Source organism: Drosophila yakuba, chromosome 2R, assembly GCF_016746365.2.
Source record: "Drosophila yakuba strain Tai18E2 chromosome 2R, Prin_Dyak_Tai18E2_2.1, whole genome shotgun sequence".
Lineage (NCBI taxonomy): Eukaryota > Metazoa > Arthropoda > Insecta > Diptera > Drosophilidae > Drosophila > Drosophila yakuba.
The window spans coordinates 2,822,392-2,843,969 of record NC_052528.2 but is presented as its reverse complement, the minus strand read 5'-3'; the positions used below and the strand labels follow the sequence as shown (position 1 = coordinate 2,843,969).

Below are 21,578 nucleotides of genomic sequence, written 5' to 3'. Positions count from 1 at the left end.
AGTCCAAGGCTTCCTAGCCTGCCAATAGTGCCCGTCACCCCAGAAAAGGATGCGCAGGAAATCACCTCTCTAAAAACCAGCAAGTCCCCAGGCCTGGATCGCATCGATGCCTCATCCATGAAAATGCTGCCCCTCCGCTGTTCCCTGTTGTTGGCTGACATCTTCTACAGTTGCTTCAGACTGGGGTATTTCCCGAAGTCTTGGAAACGTGCAGAAGTGATACTCATCCTCAAACCTGGAAAGCCTGATGCCAATCTTGCCTCATATAGACCGATTAGTCTGCTGGTAATCCTCTCCAAAAAACTTCGCCCTTCTCAAATCGTACACGGAAGGAAGAAAGTTCCAACCAGCACGCCGCAGCCCATACGACCCGAGGCAGCGTCCTTGGACCTATTCTCTACACCCTGTTCACAGCAGACCTCTCTATCATACCCTCCCGTAACCTCACACTAGCCACCTATGCAGACGACACCGCGTTCCTTACCACCGCAACAAACCCACAAAAAGCATCAGCCATCATCCAGAGACAACTGGATGCTCTGGATCCATGGCTAAAATGTTGGAACATTATGGTGAACGCGGAGAAATCCTCCTGTCACGCTCGACGGTGACACCATCCCAACCACCAGCACCCCCATATACCTAGGGCTAACCCTGGACCGAAGGCTCACATGGGGCCGTCACCTCAACAAAAAGCGTATACAGGCTAACATACGCCTCAAACAACTGCACTGGCTCATTGGGAAAAAATCCAAACTGCAAGAGAAACTCAAACTGCTCGTCTACCAGACCATTCTCAAGTCGAACTGGTCTTACAGAATCCAGCTGTGGGGTACTGCAAGAGCGAATAAAGATCCAGCGCTTCCAAAACCGATGCTTAAGAATGGTCTCCAACACCCATCCCTACCATTAGAGCTCCATCATCCATAAGGAGCTCGGAATTTCATGGGTGGTAGACGAGATCTATAATCACAGCGACAACGACCCCAAACACCTTGCCAACAACCAGCCAATCCCGTAGACGTCTGCTGATAACGCACCCACTTGACCTCACCGAACATTAATATAAACATTTAACCTCTACCAAAAAGTTAGTGGTTGTTGATCTTCTTTTTATAAAACCACGTAAGCATCGTTATATAATTGACCTTCAAACGAAAAAAATAGGGAAGCTTAATTTTCACGATCTCCTTTTACCTATAATACCCGTTACTTTTAGAGTAAAAGGGTATACTAGAATCGTTGAAAAGTATGTAATGGGCAGAAGGAAGCGTTTTAGACCGTATAAGGTATATAAATTCTTGATCAGGATCTATAGCCGAGTCGATCGGGCGTTGTCCGTCTAACCGTCCGTCTGTCTGTCCGTGTGAACGTCGAGATCTCAGGAACTATAAAAGCTAGAAAGTTGAGACTAAACATGCAGACTTCAGAGACATAGACGCAGCGCAAGTTTGTTCACCCATTGTGCCACGCCGACTCTAACGTTCACAAACCGCCCAAAGCTTCTACGCCCACACTTTTAAAAAATGTTTTGAATTTTTTTCACATTTTTGCTTATCTTGTATATTTTTTCTCGATTTGCCCAAAAGTGTTGAAATTCACTAGCTGAGTAACGGGTATCAGATAGTCGATAGCGTTATCTTTTGTTTTGATCTTAGGTTTGAACTCTTTCACCACAATAGTATCCGACCAAAAATGACCAGACAATATTGTTGAAAATAACTGGAAACTCCGAGGGGTCTTGGCACTGTGAATTGTGTTTCTGAACTTTTGCCAGTAGTTTGAACTCCATGTTACCTTGTTGTAGTTAGCCAGTGCAAACAAATCGGAATCTCTAGCAATACCAAACTGGACTCCATCCATAGCTGTTTGATCGAAGTACTCCGAATCCTTTTAAGCTGCCGATCTTAGCAACATTTAAAGGTTTGCTGTGATCAACAGCTGTTTAAATGTGGAGCCTTGCCGGATACTGCGGTGCGTTCCATATAGCTGCCTACCACCAGCTTCTTGTTTTCGCTTTGGAGAGCCCTATGTTAGCTTAAGGCTTTTAAACAGCGAATCTAGTACGTAAAATTTATCATCATCTCTAGCCACGGCAAAACTGCTGCTTTAATTAGCGAGCAGTAAAATGTCAGAAAGTGCACAATCAAGCCCGCATTGAATTTTGTGTGAATGAGCGTGGGGTCGCAGTGCAGTTTATGTGCATGCAAAAACAACACATAATAGCACTATGGACAACGCACGAAAGAAAGGGTAAATCTTAAAAAACAAGAAACCCGAAATGGTTATAAATTTTTCTTCATTGTACTTAAATTAAAATAGATTCACTTGCGATGCAAATGTAGTCATCTTAATTATGTTTAGAAATCGCGTAAAAAAAGAGCCATAGCGACAAAAAAATATGACCTTTAGCCTGGAAGTCAAACATAAAGTATTTCAAATTAACAGAACGCTAACTTACCCCAAACATTTCCAAATAAATATTTTTATATTATTTGTTAATTATTATTTTATATAATATTTGTATCCGGGCTTTGTAGGAATGAACACATACGCGGGGCAGCGACCAATTTGTCGTTAGCTTGGGGATTTATATCCTGCGAAATATCTAAATATTTGTCAATATTTGTTGAATTCATAAAAAGGTACACATTTTTCTGCCACTATAATAGAATTTGCTGTTACCTACGTAACAGGTGCGCATTATCATCACAACGCATCGTCCATATTGATACAAATCTATATATGTTAGTGTCAAATCAAATTTTTTATAAACACTTTTAAAATAAAATTTAAATTTGAGAATCCAATATTTAAAATATTTCTAATTAATTTGGGTTTATTCAGTTTTGGAAACATCACTTTAGTTAAATAATGTTAGCATGTACATATGAACGGGTAAGGAATTTAGCTCTGCATATGGAATAGAAATTAGAGAAAAGCAGCCGAGAATGTTACACTACTTATTATTCTTTACTTATTTATTCGACTTTGCATCCACTGTGCGTGTCTACTGATACCGCTGCTGCGATGGACGCCCGCCAGCGTTGTAGTAGCCACTGCTTCCTGGTGGCAAGCTGGGCGGTATTGGCGGTGGTGGTGCAGCACTCCCGCTATAGTGTCCAGCTACAGTCTGCTGGACTCCCCAACCGGAAGATGGGTACTGCGCCAAGGGCACAACCGGCGGGGGCGGCGGTGGCGGTGCATGATAAAGGTGGTACCCAGGAGGCTGACCAGGAAGGGTTGGGCACTGTAACAGATTTTGAGAGTCGCTGGAACCTATGATTGGCACGCCACTGGCTAGGGACTTAATGCTCTGAATGTTGCTAACTTCCAATACGCCACCGTTGCCACATGGTGGGGGCAGCGGCTGTTGTTGTGGAATGGAAGGTGGTCCAATACCTGTAGAATTAGAAAGCTTGACGGTTTTTGGACTGTCGGCCCTGCTTGGTGGCTTTTGTGGCGGACTGGTCGGCTGGTGTGCTTCTTTTTGAGTTGATTGATATAGGTCCAGAACTTGGTGGCAGATGTCCTCGAGTATTTCCATCGTCACATCAGACACAAACATGTCCCACCAACGCTGTTGCTGTGGCTGGCGGCCCTCCCAGTCTTGGACAGTAAATTTGCTTAGCTTACTGGCCAAATGTATAAGAGCAACGGCGATAATCTCCGGCTCCCACTGTAGACAGACTACTGTGCTGAGAGAGTCGTTTACAAAATTCCACGCCATTTGAACCATCTTTTGCAGCTTCTGCTGGTCGCCTTTAAAACACTTAGCGTATTTTAAAAGAAAGGTGTATGGATGCTCTACCTGCAAATCAAATTTGATAGTCTGTAGCAGAATGCGCTCGAGCGTCATAACCTCCTCCTTAGGGTCGTCGCCAAACGAGTAAAAGTAGTTGTCAGTAAGGATGCCACGAGCAGTTTTTATAATGTCGCGACACTTCTTGGGCGTCTCCTCCACCTTGCCAGCAAAGAACAGGCAGCAGCACGCAGTCACGTAACGAGGGAAGCTTCGGAACGAGTGAAACATGTAAAATCGGTGAAAATATACAACACCTGTGGCCATCGTGTTGTGGCCTAAGCCCATCTTGGTGCCACATTCCATAATAAATCGTGCACCCTCTTTTCGGTACCGCCGCTCCGTCTCGAAGCTTATTCCATCCAAGATCGAGGGCGTCTCCCGCAGCTCCTTCTTATCGTAGTACCAGCACGGCATCACGGCACTTTGGGGATTGTGTTAAACTGATAGCCAAATGGTTTACAGCCTAGGCGTGACCTAGACCCGCGAGCTACTTTGTTTATTGTAAATGGATCAGTCCTCGATTTATACGTTCAGTTGCAGTGTTACCATGCTACGTCAATGATGTTAAACCAACATGTTAAAATTATATAAATAAGCCCCTTTTACACCAACGCCAGGCGATTTTTAATTTATGGAATAACGTCAATGATGTTAAACCAACATGTTAAAATTATATAAATAAGCCCCTTTTACACCAACGCCAGGCGATTTTTAATTTATGGAATAACATAATTGGTAATTACGGTGATGAAACATCAATTAATAAAAATTTCAAGCGCTTAATTACCACTCAATTTTTATGAAAACAAGGAATGATTTTATCATTGGCATGTCCTAGGAAATCATCGCTATGAAAAAGTCACATTACCACCGCTAAAAGAGCGAAAAATTATCGCTTTTAAGCACCGCTTTTTAAGCGAATATAAACGGAAAAATCATTAATCTATTCACGAAAATTTCTGAAACATCTCACATTGTTACCCTTTTATAGAATCTTAAGGAATTTTTCTTGCTCTATTTAAATCAACATTTCATTAATTTACCATCTAAATTATTTCATCAAACATTTTATAAATAAACAAGAGAGAACGCTACAGGCGAGTTCCCCGACTATTGAAGGAGAGTCTTCAACAGTGACAGTTTTTGGAGGTTTGTTGGCAAATAGATAGAAATTTACAAGACGTATACAAAAATAAAAAAATATCAAAACATTTTTCAAAAGTGTGGGCGTGGCAGCTTTGTGCGGTTCGTGGGCGTTAGAGTGGGCGTGGCAACATGAATCGACAAACTTGCGATCAGGAATATATATATACTTTATATGGTCGGAAACGCTTCCTTCTGCCTGTTACATACTTTTCAACGAATCTAGTATACCCTCTTACTCAACGAGTAACGGGTATAAAAATTTGTAATTTATTTTAAATTTGACTTATTACTTAAATTATGCATAGGATTAAAGTGTATGCAAGAATACATATAAAATATCTAATAAATTGCGGAGTCTTGTGCGTATTCTTGACCTACGGAGTTAGGGCCAGTTGCTTATGGAAATGGGACTACATGTTTAATTAACCTTTAAATAAAAACAAGAGAGAACGCTATAGTCGAGTTCCCCGACTATATGATACCCGTTACTCAGCTAGTGGATGTGCGAAGAAGAAATTTATACACTGACAGTTTTTTGCGGTTTGTGGGCGTTAGAGTGGGCGTGGCAAAAAGGTTTTTGGCAAATCGTTAGAAATTTACAAGACTAATAAAAAAATGAAAAAATATTAAAACTTTTTTCAAAAGTGTGGGCGTGGCAGCTTTGGGAGGTTTGTGAATCGACAAACTTCCGCTGCGTCTACCAGAAAATATTAATAAATTAGATTCGAATATGATTACAAATTTATAGTTTATAATTATTGTAAGATAATCTAATAAAATAGTATTTTAAAATTGATGCCGTCGCTATTATTTTTTTAAAGAAGTTTTTTTAATAAGAGTTATTCAAATCGCCGCTTAATTCAGCTACTGTTTATATATAATTTTATATGTTTATTATTAATATTATGAAACTTTAAAATATTTCCATGTTTCCCAACTAAGCTAGTTCTCGAACTATTGGATAGCGATATATTTTTTTGCCACTTATTTAATTATTTAAATATATTTTGACTTGTAGGAATAATTACTAATTTTTCATTTATGAGATAGAATGTTGAGTTTAGCTTGCTTTTTTTGTCTATCACAGTCGCTTGCAATGCTTGAAAAGTAAAACATGGATAAGGTTCATTAAAGGATCTATTTTATGCACATAACATTTATCATTTGAGAGAAACCATTATGAAAAATCACTCTTTTTTTTTTTGTGCACAATTCATTGCTCTACAGAACATTTTTATACTTTGTCTATTCATATTGCACTAGACAAAACTACCGCAACCAGACCAGTAGTGAAATTCTATCGATTTGATAAACAACTATTTGCCACGCCCACAAACCGCCTAAAGCTGCCACGCCCACACTTTTGAAAAATGTTTTGATATTTTTTCATTTTTGTAATAGTCTTGTAAATTTCTATCGATTTGCCAAAAAACTTTTTGCCACGCCCACTCTAACGCCCACAAACCGCCAAAAACTGTCAGTGTTGAAATTTCTTCTTCGCACATCTACTAGCTGAGTAACGGGTATCAGATAGTCGGGGAACTCGACTATAGCGTTCTCTCTTGTTTTATTAGTCTTGTCGATCGATTTGTAAAAATTCTTTTTGCTACGCACACTCTAACGCTGATAAACCGCTAAGAACTGTTATTGTTGAAATTTCTCCTATGCACTTCGACTAGCTTAGTAAGCGGTAGTCGAGTAGGCGTGGCACAAAGTTTTTTGGCAAATTGATAGAAATTAACAAGACCAATACAAAAATTAAAAATATCAAAACATTTTTCAAAAGTGTGGGCGTGGCAGTTTTAGGCGGTTTGTGGACGTTAGAGTGGGCGTGGCAACATGAATCGACAAACTTGCCTGTTACCTACTTTTCAACGAATCTTATATACCCTTTTACCAAAGACATTAGAATAAATAACTTTTTTCAAACCATAATAGTTACGAATCGAAATTGACCAAAACATTAATCAAAGTTGTTTCTTAGATCAAAATTGTTTTCGGCCCTGAAATCGTGTTCTAGCACAAGCACGCACACATACACACGATCTCCCTTATTGTTTTTACTCATACAAGCAAGACAATTCTATTTTTAGATTTTAACGCTCTCGATTTAAGGGGAGCGAAAAGAGAGCAATTTTGGTCAACCAATGTATGGCCGTTATGCATCTTGTTATTATAATGTCTTTGCTTTTACTCTACGAGTAACGGGTATAACTACTAAAAACAGTTTTTCATAGCATACAGTAAATATTTTTTAAACCCAAAACATCTGGTATCTACCGAATGTTAGTTTTAAATTTTTATCTTAGAAACCAAATTTAGTTATTATAGGTATTATTATTCCTATTAAATACAATTTTTAAATACAATAAAATACAATTTTTCCATTCCCTATAAAGTATTTTAAAAATAATTAAAATGTTTAATAATAATTTTAATCAGCTTTTACCCGAACGGAAGTACACTTTTATAAAAATTGTTTAATACTTATTGTATTAATAACGTTAAAAATAGTATTGCAAATCCCAACTGTAAAGCATTTGATGATTCAAGCCTTTCTTACTTACACCCTGTCTTACTATATAGGGGACAACATATAATTAAGTTTATAGAATAAAGAGTTGTAGAGTTAAAAAACACAAACCTCCTGTGCAATTATATCGTTCCTTGCTTACCTGCCATATGTAGGCAGATCTGCGGGATACTCTTGTTAAGCTCGCCTCTTTGTTGCACCTACGCGCTTGCACTTTTGGACCAGCGTTTTGCTAATGATTTCGAGGGAACAACGATGGCTTTGAAAGACTCTAAGGCAGGCCCGGCGAAAAGTAAAAAAAACTGAGTGGGTAGGTCTGTACGAAAATATAACATGAAACAACTGGGTGGGTAGGTCCGTACAAAATTATTTCATAGGAGAACGCTATAGTCGAGTTCCCCGACTATCTGATACCCGTTACTCAGCTGGTGGAAGTGCGAAGGAGTGTCTTCAACTCTGACAGTTTTTGGCGGTTTGTGGGCATTGGAATGGGCGTGGCAAAATTTTTTTTTGGCAAATTGATAGAAATTTACAAGACCAATACAAAAATGAAAAAATATCAAAACATTTTTCAAAAGTGTGGGCGTGGCAGCTTTGGGCGGTTTGTGGGCGTTAGAGTGGGCGTGGAAAAAAGTTTTTTTGCAAATCGATAGAAATTTACAAGACCAATACAAAAATGAAAAAATATCAAAACATTTTTCAAAAGTGTGAGCGTGGCAGTTTAGGGCGGTTTGTGGGCGTTAGAGTGGGCCTGGCCACATGAATCGACAAACCTGCGCTGCTTCTATGTCTCTGAAGTCTGTATGCATAATCTCAACTTTCTAGCTTTTGTAGTTCCTGAGATCTCGACGTTCATACGGACGGACAGACGGCCGGACAGACGGACATGGCCAGATCGACTCGGCTATTGATCCTGATCAAGAATATATATACTTTATATGGTCGGAAACGCTTCCTTCTGCCTGTTACATACTTTTTAACGAACCTTTAATACCATTTTACTCTATGAGTAACGGGTATTAAAATATCTAGTTGATATCGAGGAAAATGATTTAACTCCGATAACTAATAATATCATAGTTATTATCTATATAATTTCACGCCGTCAACTACATAGATTCATAGGTCGACAACAACTTTTACAGGAGCTTTAATGTTTTGTAAAATGGAAGAAGTAAATATAATAATTTAAAATAATTACAAACATTTATATGATTTTTAATTGACTCTCCATTTTAGGAGTATTTTTGCACATTGCAGCGCAGTATATTTAGTCAATAGAAACATTCCTGATAAAAAAGAGACAATTTAGTTAAATTTAAAATAATTTGTATATATACATATAATTATAGGTTACATATGTACACCGCTATAAAATGCATATTTCATTTAATAACCATTAATTTGGTTAAATTTACAAAAATGCTTACAAACATACATACATGAGCATACATGCATGTCAGTAATGTCATTTAGGAGGCTTTGTAAAGGTCCATGTCATTTTTTTGCGCCCTATCTAGCCGAGATTCTTCTTGGATTTCCGATGTCTTAAAACATGTCTGCAAGAATTCTAACCAGTTTTTTGTTCTTCGTGCTCATGGCTTTAAACGGATATCTCTTCTGTGTCTGCGACTGTATCTCGGTTCTCTCGGCCACGTTTGGTCTAAGACACGTTTACAGCTCAGCTCCGCTCGATTCAGTCTCTATCTGAGCGTTGTCTTTGCAAGTTAACCATTTGCAATCGTGCGGTCTTATTCAATGTGTTCGTGGCCACCACAAGTACATATGTATTTAGTCTGTGGAATACAAATGTATATAGGATACACAAAAATGTATATATAATACTTCCACCAATGCCTATGTCTGCAGCGTAATGGCGTTTCGTTTACAATAGTTTTGCCAAAAAACGTATCAGAGAGTTTACTTGAATATCGAGGGCACAAAACGAAACAGTCGAGTAAAGTAATGAAAAGATTATTTAAAAGAAGCCAATGCCTTGCAAAAAATTATAAAAAGAAAGCATAAGATCGTGAAGATCTCATTGTCACGCTTTTCATATTGCACAACCGGTCAGAACTCTTTCTGTTCAATAATCTATTGCTCTTATACATACATATGTACGTTTTCTATTACACCAAAATATGAATTCATATGTATGTATATACATATATTTTCGACCTATCAACATCACAATCCATGTAATGTATACAGATGTATGCATACAAGTAAACATATTGATCACATTTGCAACTAAAAAACTCATAGGCCTCTCCGCTTTCCATTTTGAAAAACATATTAAAGTAACTACGTGTTTTAAAATAATTGTAACATTTCCATCTGCTGCGCATGAATTTAATCAGTTCCTCAAAAGAAGCTAAAATAAGACTGTTACCAAAATCCATTCGTAGTTTATTCTATCCATGTTATATCAACAATAAAAAAGTGAAAGCATACTTCGGCTATCCGAAATTCAGGACTAATTGGGGACTTAAGGGAAAAATATTATCAGACAAAAACGTGGTAGCAACAATAAATTTAGTTACCGTGCAGTTCCATTCATTAACCTTTAAGTGATGAATCATCAACCTATAAAAATTTCGAGCGCTTAATCACCGCTTAATGTATGAATGCAAAGATTTTAACATTGGTTTGTCCTAGGAAATCATCGATATGAAAAATATCACAACAGTGCACTTTAACGGGCAAATCATCGCTCTATTCATCAATTTATACTGCTTTTTTTTTAGAACAAACTTAAATTACCCTTTCATCGAAAATTTAGGGATATTTCTTGTGTTATTTTAAGAGAGAGATCAAAAGTGAGAGAGTCGGGAAAGCTGATCGGCTGGCGTAGTCAATGATTTCGTGATGTTTTCTTCGTAGCGATGAATTGTGGAACTGCCGGGTATTGCTAGGCGGAATGCTACATACATACATACATATGTATCTGCAAATGTATTTACCACTGACAGTGCCGAAATTTGCATTGCATTTCTATTCAAAGACTGAAATTAAAATAAAAATAATCAATAATATAAATAAAATTAAAAAAAAAAAATAATTTAACTAACTATTCATTTCTTCACATTTTTTTTTTAAATTCTATAAAAAATTAAAAAATCCATTATTTGGCAAATCAAATTATTTGAACCATGTCTTGTTCAAGAAAACACTGTTCCAACATCTGTCTTAGCTGTAGCTGTCTTACTAATTTTAGGTTAAAGTAGCAAAAAGGTATTAAGGTCTCTGTTCAGTATTATTATACTCATTTCTTTAAGAGTAATAGAGTATACTAGATTCGTTGAAAAGTATGTTACGTGTACAAAGAAGCGTTTTCGACTATATGTATAAAGTATACATATATATTTTGATCTGGCCATGTCCGACTGTTGACGCAGTGCAAGAGTGTTTCTTGAGAATTATTGAGAATTGTAACAAACAGTTTCTTTGCTGAGCGCCAAATTCCATCTTCATAGAATTGTTTTGCAGAGGAAGGGGTATCTAGTAGTCGACATACTTGAATGAGCGTTCTCTATAGGCGTTTTCAATTGTTTTCCCATTTCATTTCTGTTCGTTTATATTCGTTTTGGTATCAGAAAAAAACAAGAGAGAACGCTATAGTTGATTTCCCCGACTATCTCATACCCGTTACTCAGCTATTTGAAGTGCGAAAGAGAGTCTTTAGCACTGACAGTTTTAGCGGTTTTTGGGCGTTAGAGTGGGCGTGGCAAAAAGGTTATTAGCAATCGATAGAAATTTACAAGACTAATACAAAAATGAAAAAATATTAAAACTTTTTTCAAAAGTGTGGGCGTGGCAGCTTTGGGCGGTTTGTGGGCGTTAGAGTGGGCAGGGCAACATTTTTTTTGCACATCGATAGAAATTTACAAGACTAATACAAAAATGAAAAAAAATCAAAACATTTTTCAAAAGTGTGGGCGTGGCAGCTTTGGGCGGTTTATGGACGTTAGAGTGGGCGTGACAATATGAATCGACAAACTTGCGCGGCTTCTATGTCTTTGGAGTCTGTATGCTTAATCTCAACTTGCTAGTTTTTGTAGTTCCTGAGATCTCGACATTCATACGGACGGACAGACAAAAATGGCCAGATCGACTTGGCTATTGATCCTGATTAAGAATATATATACTTTATATGGTCGGAAACGCTTCCTTCTGCCTGTTACATACTTTTCAACGAATCTAGTATACCCTTTTACTCTACGAGTAACGGGTATAACAATGGTTTTAAAAGGGTGACCGTGATAGCGTTGAGAAATTTGTCTGCGTTTATGTCTCTGGAATCTGCGTGGAAAATCGCAACTTTCTGACTTTAATAGTTCCTGACACGAGGCGTTCATATGGACATCGACTCTGCTAATGATTCTGATGAAGAATATACAAACGTAATAGGGTCGGTAACGCTTACATTTATCTGTTACATACTTTTTAACGAATCTAGTATCCCTTTTACTATACGTTTTACGTGTATTCGTCTTGCCGAAGATAACCTTGTTTGATTTTCTCATTTAACTACCGAATATTTATCGATACTCAAAAAAATTTCTCTATTGCACTCCTGCTAGCAGAATCACGTATATATAAATAGAACTCTCTCTTTTTATGTCTTAAAAACAACGTTTTTATAAAGGAAAATTGTCTATGTTTTATCAATGAATAAACGCGTTCGATAATGTCAAGCAAAATATCTTATCTCTGAATAGTATCTTATCCGTATACACTTATTATTTACCTGCGGTCTTACAGTTTGTACTGCACATATGCCACTGTTGACAGGAGTCCACGTAGTGATGAAGCGCACCAGGACAATTTCTATATACCATAAACATGGAGAAATTTATTTATTTATTTATTATAATAGATAAAGTAGTTTACAAAACTAACCTATCTTAAATATAAAAATTAAAATGGTCAATTGATAGGTGGCTCAACGGAAAGCATACTTTATACTTTGTTATATGGTTCACGAGAAAATTATATTGGTGCGTGTAGTGTACCCAAAAAACATTAACCCAAATTGTTTGAAATACGCAAGGTTTGACACCTAACTTGTTAAAATCGAATGCTTCATACATATATCTACAATAACATTTAAAATTTACGTTTCTGGCGGTTTGTTTGTATGCAACAAAATGTTATTTTAAAATCCACAAATAATTTAAACTGTGCTCGACGTCCTCAATATAGAAACTTTAGTATTACCACTTTTGGAAAAATCGCCAGCTGGCGGAAAAATAACGATAAATAGCTACATTTTCTAAGCCCATAATTTCTGAACGCCTGAAAATACATTTCAAATTATTTTCATTTTTTTAAGTTGTCTAAATACAACAAATATAAAACTTAATTTTTTTTGAGGACTTTTCAAAAACTAGTCTAACGATTTCGATTAAAATTAAAAAACTGTATAGGCCGTCAAACTTCTTAGCTCTTCAGATTCTCTAACTCTTGATATCCATTTTATATCTTGATATCAACTTTTAAGACAAATTTTCAAAAGTCTACAGCGTGTAGATACCAGTTAAAATTTGTATGTCTTACTGTTAATCGTCAGAATCAATCGTCAATCAAAAATTTTTTGTTGTTAAAGGTGTCATCGTCACATTTATCTTACCTTGTCAACGATTCTAGTATACGCTTTGACTATACGAGTAACAGGAACGATGAGCATGCTTGCTATCAGCAAGGGCATATCGTTCGTTAGTACCAAATCGTACCCCAAGCGCAGGGTTTCGATTCGATGACTCTGCTCACCTATACTTCGGCTTTTTTGGCATGTGAAGGTTAAAGGAGTTTCAGGTACCGTTGAGCTGTGTGTGCTCTATTTTCTATATGTTCCTAATAATATTTGCAAACTTCACCAAGTATTGTTTTAATATTTATAAGAACAGCTCCCGGTTTTTTGTCATTTCACGACGTGTCACTAGTGAGTTTGATAACGCTAATCATTGCTGAACATAAAATTTTGTAGTGCGTTTTCAAAATTCTGTGTTGTTACAGTTGCGGTCAAAATAATAGTATTGCCTGTCAAGCAAAAAGGTATTTCTCATTATTTTCTCCATTCCTTAACATATTTGATCAAATTTTTTACTATAAGAATGTTAAGGTAAGTTTTCTTTTCGTCTTTCGTTATATTCTTTTTTGCTCTTAATTGAAAGGATGTTTGACCGACTAGTGCCAGGTAAATCCGCAATAATATTTCAATTTAATTAGTTTCAAAAATGGTTTGTGGGATTTTACAGTGCTCTTCGGTGCTTTCAAATAGTTCCTATCATTATACCCGTTACTCGTAGAGTAAAAGGGTATACTAGATTCGTTGAAAAGTATGTAACAGGCAAAAGGAAGCGTTTCCGACCATATAAAGTATATATATTCTTGATCAGGATCAATAGCCGAGTCGATCTGGCCATGTCCGTCTGTCCGTCCGTATGAACGTCGATATCTCAGGAACTACACAAGCTAGAAAGTTGAGATTAAGCATACAGACTCCAGAGATATAGAAGCAGCGCAAGTTTGTCAATTCATGTTGCCACACCCACTCTAACGCCCACAAACCGCCCAAAGCTGCCACGCCCACACTTTTGAAAAATGTTTTGATATTTTTTCATTTTTATATTGGTTTTGTAAATTTCTATCGATGTGCAAAAAAACTTTTTGCCCCGCCCACTCTAACGCCCACAAACCACCCAAAGCTGCCACGCTCACACTTTTGAAAAATGTTTTGATATTTTTTCATTTTTGTATTAGTCTTGTAAATTTATATCGATTTGCCAAAAAACTTTTTGCCACGCCCACTCTAACGCCCACAAACCACCAAAAACTGTCAGTGTTGAAATTTCTTCTTCGCACATCCACTAGTTGAGTAACGGGTATCAGATAGTCGGGGAACTCGACTATAGCGTTCTCTCTTTTGTTTTTCTATTCTTTCTTGGCATAAAGTCTACATTGGGCGTGGCATATACTGCCAGAAGGCTAAATTTTTTTAAAAAACGGATTTCTGCTGGAAATACTTCTGTTAAAGTGCACAATATTATTGTGTTTTTTTTCTACTATAGTTAGATACGCAATTAAATATGAGCTAGCTATTGTAACACATGGTTTATTGGTTAAAAGGTTAGTTCATTACTTAGGAGGACAGTCAAAGTTTAGGCTTTCGGCCCTTCTGCAAAAAAAAAACCTGTAACTTAAATGTAAGTTAATTTCTAATTAGAAGACGGCTTAAATATAATGATCTCATTTCAAGAAGCCCAATAATAGCTAATAAGATAAAAATGCAGCCAAACGTTTTAAGTTTTTAAGAAAAAACTTGTATTGGCCCTTGGAGAAGTGGAGGAATATTGGATGTCGGTTAAAACCAAAATAATTTTTTTTTTTTGAAAACAGTGACTCTCTGTAGTATTTTCGACGACCACCATTTTTCTCCAAAACCTTTAAGAATATGCTAAAACAGTTAGTTTGTTTTTTCCAGGCAAAGGAGCTGTGCGTCCTTTAAAAAACAAAAGAAAATAAAACCAGAAAAGAAATACCAAAATAAACTTGAAATACAGGGCTATTTTTTAGTTTTAATCATTCAATCCTTAAACAAATATTTTTGGCTGTGATCCTTTTTGATTCATTACAATTATTTTGACCGAGTAATTTTAGGTCCCATTTTATATTTTTATCTTTTTCGGAATAATCAAATGTATTATTTAAAATTAAATAATATTAAATAATTAAAAATTACAGATGTACATATGTTGGTCGTGTTGTATAAACACCAAAAGCTTTTGGTTTAGATTAAAATCTCAGAAAGTAGTAGCATTAAAATATGGATAGCAATAACGTACGATAACTACGTAAGATATTAGGCTTTTCTTTCATGGTTAAACTCAATTGGGCGGAGCTGACCATTCGTTAACATATGTATGTTGGCACTAAAAAATAACACTTGTGAATGGCTTTGTTATACTTTACGTTTACAAAAATTAAGCTTAAATTTAGCTCCCAATAATTAATAATATAACGCTAGTGTACATTTAATCTATATTTTTTATTGCAGATGCTTGTTTTGCCAATAGCAAGGCTTTAAAATAAAAATACTATTTTATATAAAATATAAAATCGAAATGCATTTGCCAATTACATACGAAAGCGGAAGAGGATAGTGCCAATAAGCATTGTCTTGACCATGATATATGGTTACAACTTTTTCCTTGCGATTGTCAACATTGCTTATAGATTTCCTATTTATGAAATGGAGCATTTAGATCTTGCTGGCTATCTTGACCACACGCCTCAATGCTGGAACAGTCTGGGAGCATTTCAAGAGGAAGGTGAGTGTGACGATATTGAAAGTACATTAAAAAAAAAATTTTTTTTTAAGTTTAAAAAAAAAGTGTAGGTTTGAATGTTTTAATCTCATGTAAAGCTAATTTTTTTTTGTTCGTCACAGAATATAATATAGTATAAGTCTAAATTTATATTAAACAAAAATCTTTTAATGGAGTGAGATAAAATTTGCGAAGGCACCTTTACTTTATAAACAAGATTTGATATTGATAAGATCTGATATACAAGATTTGTATATTTGGTAGCATTAAAAATAAAGAAAATATTAAAGACACTTTAACTTGTTGCAATGATTTTTTTGTTATCTGAAAAAAAATAAATTCAATACTATAAGAACATAAACAACTAAATAACCAAAACAATAATAATAAAAAAGTAAAAGTACAAATAGTTATAATTGATTTAAATTAGTAGTACTCACTGCTTAGACTCGTCAATGCATTCCCGAAATCCCAATTGGCCACTTTTTCAACTTACCAATATCATACAAAAACTAGAGAGAACGCTATACTCCAGTTTTTCGACTATCAGATATCAGAGATTGGCAAAAAAAAAATATACATATGGATATTTAAAAAATCAACAATTTTCCAAAAGTGTGGGTGGCCAGATTGACTCTGCTATTGATCCTGACCAAGAATATATACATATGGACCGTGATTAAGGAGTGCTGGAGCAATATAACCCCATAACGGTGCCAGGACCTGGTTGACTCCATGCCAAAGCGTTGCGCAGCTGTTATTGCTAATAAAGGATACACTACCAAATACTAAATTAATGGGATCGGCGTAGTTTTAATATACAATCACTTGTTATTGATGAATTTGTTACTGTTAAGTTTATATTTTATGTTTAAAACATTTTTTATGAAGTGGTGCTATTATTTTTTTCGCCTTATTTTGTCATTTTTCATAAAGTTCCTTAAATAAGTTAAGAATTCATAGAAAAATGTTGATTTTTTTTTATTTTCTAAAAAGTGAATTGTTTAACCTTTCTAAAAAGGTATTTCAGATCCTTTTAAACCCAAAATTGTAGGTAGGAGACTTTTTCAAAGTTTTACTGGGCAAGTGGTGCTATTTTTTTTTTTGCAGCTGTATATGTACTTTGTATGGTCTTTGTATACTTTGTACTTTGTATGGTCTGAACGTACGTATATAATTATATGTATATATGTATATACATATATATATTTTTTTTTTATAAGAATACAAATAATTGAGACGTCAAGTCGTCCATGTATGTATTACAATATGTATTTGTAATAAACTAGTTTTTATAAAAATCTATATGTTACGACCAGTGTAACGGTTTAATTACTTATCGTTTCACTTTGACTATATTCTTAACCTTTGGCAGATGCTGTGTACTTGTCAAGCTCTCGACAAATGTTGGAACCCATCTTGGAGGAGACCAGCGAGGATGAGGAACGTGCCCGAAGTAGCTTGATTGTAAGCCTAGAAAACCGCTCCACGCTCTGGAGTTCTACGGAGTCTGAAACTGGATCCGTACTACGCATAGAAATTATTAAGGGTAAGCTAATAGACTTTTGGTTCTGTCATTTTGCACATTTGCCTATACCAGCACTTTTAAAGCAGATGTCGATGCTGTTTCTGAAAGGGACTTCTTCTGCCCACCCAAGCGACCAAGGCGCTGCCTTGACTTAAATTCTATCCAGATTTCAGAAGATAGCGTCCAACTGCGCCGCCCCATGTCTTACGATTCCGTGCATCACAATAGCTTTGAACGCTTTCTGGCTTTAGAGGCATGTGGACGGGATAGCTACGGAAGCCAGGGCCAACGAAGCAGCATAGGCAGTAGGCGAGGGGGAACTTTCGAAGATTTTTATTCCGACATGGACTCCTCCCACTCGCTATCTCGCAGTTCCTCCCTGGTACAGTTTGAGTCATTGGAACGGCAGCTCACGCTCCAGGAGCAGCATCAGAATATGAGCAGTCTGCGTAACAGTTCGCCCTCGCTCAACAGCGAGTCTGGTGCGTCAACGCGAGCCAGGACCAGGGACAACAGTCCAGATAGTAGGAAGGGATCGGCCCCAACGCTGTCCCTGTTAAAACGTTATGAATCCAGCGAGTATAGTCGTCTGCATCAGACATACTATGAGCTAAACAATCTTAATTTTGAATATAAGCAAAAAGAGGAATTTCTCTCTAAAAGACTCCCAGAGGCGGAGCTTAAATCTGATTTAGAGAACTGCTCTAGCTCTAGCTCCTCCAGCGATAGCAGTGGTCACAGCCTTCTAATCTCATGTCTTGTTCCCGTAGAAGCTGTTACAACAGAAAAGGAAAAACAGGACGGGGCTTCCTCCCGGCAAGTTCCCCTCAACTCAGCTGAGAGCCTGTCCGAAGACTCGGGCTTTTGCGAGCCAAGAACGCTAAAGCGGGAAAAGTCTAAATCAATACCAAAGAATTTCGACAAGCTTTGCGAAGAGGACGAGGAGCTGCTGCTGCTGGAGGAGGGCGCCCCGCATTCTCGCGACTTAAAAGATTTCTGTCAGACCGAAATAGAACAGACTGTGGACGCGACTGCATTAGCATGCTCTCCGTCGTCTATAAATAGTTCCCCGGAGAGGGCCAGCTCCGAATCGCCGTTGCCGTCTCCGACCGGATCGGCATCAACGTCGTCTGCCTCGTTCACTTGGCTGCACAACAGTTTGCCCGATATCCGCGAGCCACGAAGTCCACTCTCTGTGGAAATTAACAATTCAAAACCCAAGGGAAACGGCAGAACTCTGGCCACCACCAGCCAAAACAGTAGCAGCACCCGGGGCAGCAGTTCCGTCGATAGTTGTGACGGTTTATCACTTCTAGGCCCCACCCATTCACTTAACGAGCTCCATCAGCTTGAACGGAGGCGACGCCGACGTCACATTCAACCTAGCCAGAGAAACTATAACAACAATAGCTCCAGTGAGGAACTGGAGGGCCTGGACAACTTATTTGTTGCTTGCCCTAGCCTGCCAAGAATTCGACGCAGCTCCAGTTGGAACGAACGCGTTAATATAGTAGGGGGTGTGGCAAGTACCGGATATTTGAACGCCAGTTACCTAAACCTAACTCTGTTAAACTACAAGGATAACCGGCTACCGGCAGAGCCCCTTCAAAACAACCTAAAGAGTAGCAAAGCAGAAGAAATGTCGAAAAAAAGCAACATTGCCTGCGAAAGCTACGAGCACATGATTTGTAAAGGAAATTTTTTGCTGGATGAGATCAGCAAGGTATATGACAAAAATGTGTCTATACTGACAGATAAGCCAGTGCTGGAGGCCAAACTCGATGCGCCAGAGGAATATGATTCAAATGCCTCCAATGGGCTTTCGATGGTGCAGCACGTTCAGCTAAACATAAAGCCGCCACAGCGCCAGAAACATTCAAATCAACAGCTGCCAGTCGCCATGACTTTTAATGGCCTTGTGAAAACATTTGACCAGGATCCCACTAATTTGCAAACGTCTTACACCCAGAGCCTAGAGCAGTGCCACCTTGACGAGCAAGAAATGGCAAAAACTGCTTCGTGCTCGCCGCCAGCCATCTCAAAAAGATTCCTGTCCAAGCGGCGATTCCAAACGCAATCGTCGGCCGCTAAGCAGCGAAATCTCGTAAGCAGCACGCCTAATCTAGCTGCCTGCAACGTCGGGCTACAGGAGTCCGAATACGATATCTACGTAAGCAGTGCTCACGCCTCGATGCACCAGTTGCCGCAGACACCAACGCAACAGAAGCCACTGGGAATTCTGCTACAAGCTGGATCGCGTCATTCTTTCGGCAAGGAGGTAAGCTTTTGCCCAGTGGTAAGCAAGTACTGTTGGCAGGAGCAGTCCTCTGAGGAGCCGACCGAGGACCACTTTCACTACAGCGAGGGCGAGCAGGGCCCGAGCGACGACGAACTGATGGACCCCACTTTGGTGGACAACACCAGAGAGAACGAAAACATCGTTACGCTTTTCAAACCAGAGCAGACGCATCGTCTAAGAGAGTCGGCGATCGCACAAAAGGTATCTATCAAATATACATACATATAAATAGGCGTTGTTTGTTCAACAATGTATACAATAGGTGTTGTTTGGAAAAAAGCATTCCAGACCCTTAAATGAAATGCTGGAAAAAATAGTTTCCTGTTGCTTGACAAATCTTTGTACGCTTTAAAAACAATCGACCAAATGTGGAGTAAAATATAGTGATTGTGATATTGGGATTATATACACCCTAAACCAATTTAAACACATTGTGTACGTTAAAAATACATGCATAATATGCTGTTAAGTTTGCAAAGGAATAACGTTGAAAAATTAATATGTTGACTTTCTAGACTTTCCAGACTATTTTTATACCCGTTACTTGTAGAGTAAAAGGGTATACTACATTCGTTGAAAAGTATGACACAGGTAAAAGGAAGCGTTGTCGATCATATGAAGTATATATATTCTTGATCAGGATAAATAATCATGTCCGTCTGTCCTTCCGTCCGTCGAGATCTTAGGAACTATAAAAGCTAAAGATACGGGGCGCAGTGCAGGTTTGTGGATTCATGTTTTCACTCTAACGCCCACAAACCGGCCAAAATTGTCACGCCCAAAACGTTTAAAAAATATTTTGATATTTTTTATTTTAATTTTAGTCTTGTGAATTTCTATCGATTTGTAGTAAAACGTTTTGCCACGCCCACAAGCCGCTAAAAGCTGTCGGTACTGAAATTTCTCCTTCGCACTTCCACTAGCTGAATAGCGGGTATCAGATAGTCGGGGAACTCGACTGTAGGGACCCTCGACTAATTTTAAAATAAAATTAAATTAGTATTGAGAATTTCTTGCAAGTAATAGAGCAAGATAGAGTTTGCAAAGACTAAATATAAAGACCACAAACAAGGCTATTACAAATTTTACATTAAGCAATAAAATAACTAGTTTCGATAATACGAAGTTTATACACCCCTTAAGTAATTATACAGTTAAAAAAATCTTATGTATATGAGATAATTATAGTATATTGCTAAAAGCAGCGAAACTATATTTGTTCCGGAGGCAGCTACATGATACATCGTCCGATTTTGATCAAATTGCATATTATAAAAAGCCTGATGTATATTCATTTAAAGCGTATTATTATTAAAAAAAACGGACTACGATTTCTTTTATATTTGCAAGCTTTTTATAATAATATAGACCGTATGTATATACATATGTTTAGAAAACTTGTATTTTAACTAGAACGTTTAATGGTTAAAAAACAAGCATCTGTTTATTTTTCATTATTTAGCTAGTCATAATCCGACTGTTTCTATGCCGGACATATGGTATCCAATAATTGTGTATATCAAATTAGAAGCGTATTAATCCTATAGCAGCCATAGTTAATATAGTAGTCCAATAAGGCCCATTCCGACTTAATAATATACTACATCCAAGAAAAAGAGGAATTTTTTGACATTTTCATGCAGAAAGATTAGTTTGAAGAGAAACGGATGGACGTAATATAAGTTTTCCAGTTTCTAGGATCTCGACATTCTTACGAACAGCCGAACAGTACCCAACTGATCGTGACAATGAATATATTTACTCGGAAACTTTTTTTATACCTGTTACATACTTTGAATGAAAAGGTAGTACTTACTCCACGTTTAATGGGATCCTTTTTAAGTAAAACTTGGAATGGAACAATAGCTTAAAACTCAAACTGTGCAGCATATAATACTTATCCAGAGATATAAGTTTTAAAAAATCGGTTTACCGCT

At 37.3% G+C, this 21,578-nt stretch overlaps 2 protein-coding genes and 1 long non-coding RNA gene across 12 annotated transcripts in view; 1 reads left to right on the top strand and 2 right to left on the bottom strand.

The window, feature by feature from the left end:
* Nucleotides 1–2,812: 2,812 nt before the first annotated feature.
* On the bottom strand, nt 2,813–4,371 carry LOC6529175 (cyclin-K). The gene has a single exon (XM_002090146.3). The coding sequence runs from the start codon at nt 4,217–4,219 to the stop codon at nt 3,011–3,013; it is 1,209 nt and encodes a 402-aa protein (XP_002090182.1). The 5' UTR covers nt 4,220–4,371; the 3' UTR covers nt 2,813–3,010.
* Nucleotides 4,372–8,690: 4,319 nt separating this feature from the next.
* On the bottom strand, nt 8,691–13,835 carry LOC120321205. Its single transcript, XR_005560790.1, has 3 exons — nt 12,235–13,835; nt 10,028–10,489; nt 8,691–9,971 (listed from the first exon to the last, which is right to left on the bottom strand). It is a non-coding gene; the product is annotated as an uncharacterized LOC120321205 (long non-coding RNA).
* A 1,708-nt stretch (nt 13,836–15,543) lies between these two features.
* The window catches only part of LOC6529174, a 31,007-nt gene continuing 24,972 nt past the window's right edge, over nt 15,544–21,578 (top strand). For 3 of the 10 annotated variants that reach the window (XR_005560789.2, XM_015196751.2, XM_015196750.2), the window contains exons 1-3: nt 15,544–15,817; nt 17,190–17,363; nt 17,426–19,842. Coding sequence is in view for 8 of the 10 variants with exons in the window: in XM_015196751.2 (XP_015052237.1) it covers nt 15,673–15,817; nt 17,190–17,363; nt 17,426–19,842 (2,736 nt within the window). In the remaining 2 variants the exon portion in view is untranslated. The remainder of the gene's footprint in view (nt 15,818–17,189; nt 17,364–17,425; nt 19,843–21,578) is intronic. The other 7 variants (XM_015196749.3, XM_015196752.2, XM_039373190.2 and 4 more) reach the window with 6 other exon arrangements.

What these genes read in the sequence shown, in the direction of transcription:
- LOC6529175 (XM_002090146.3), bottom strand. Translation starts at nt 4,219, where the DNA reads ATGCCGTGCTGGTACTACGATAAGAAGGAGCTGCGGGAGACGCCCTCG.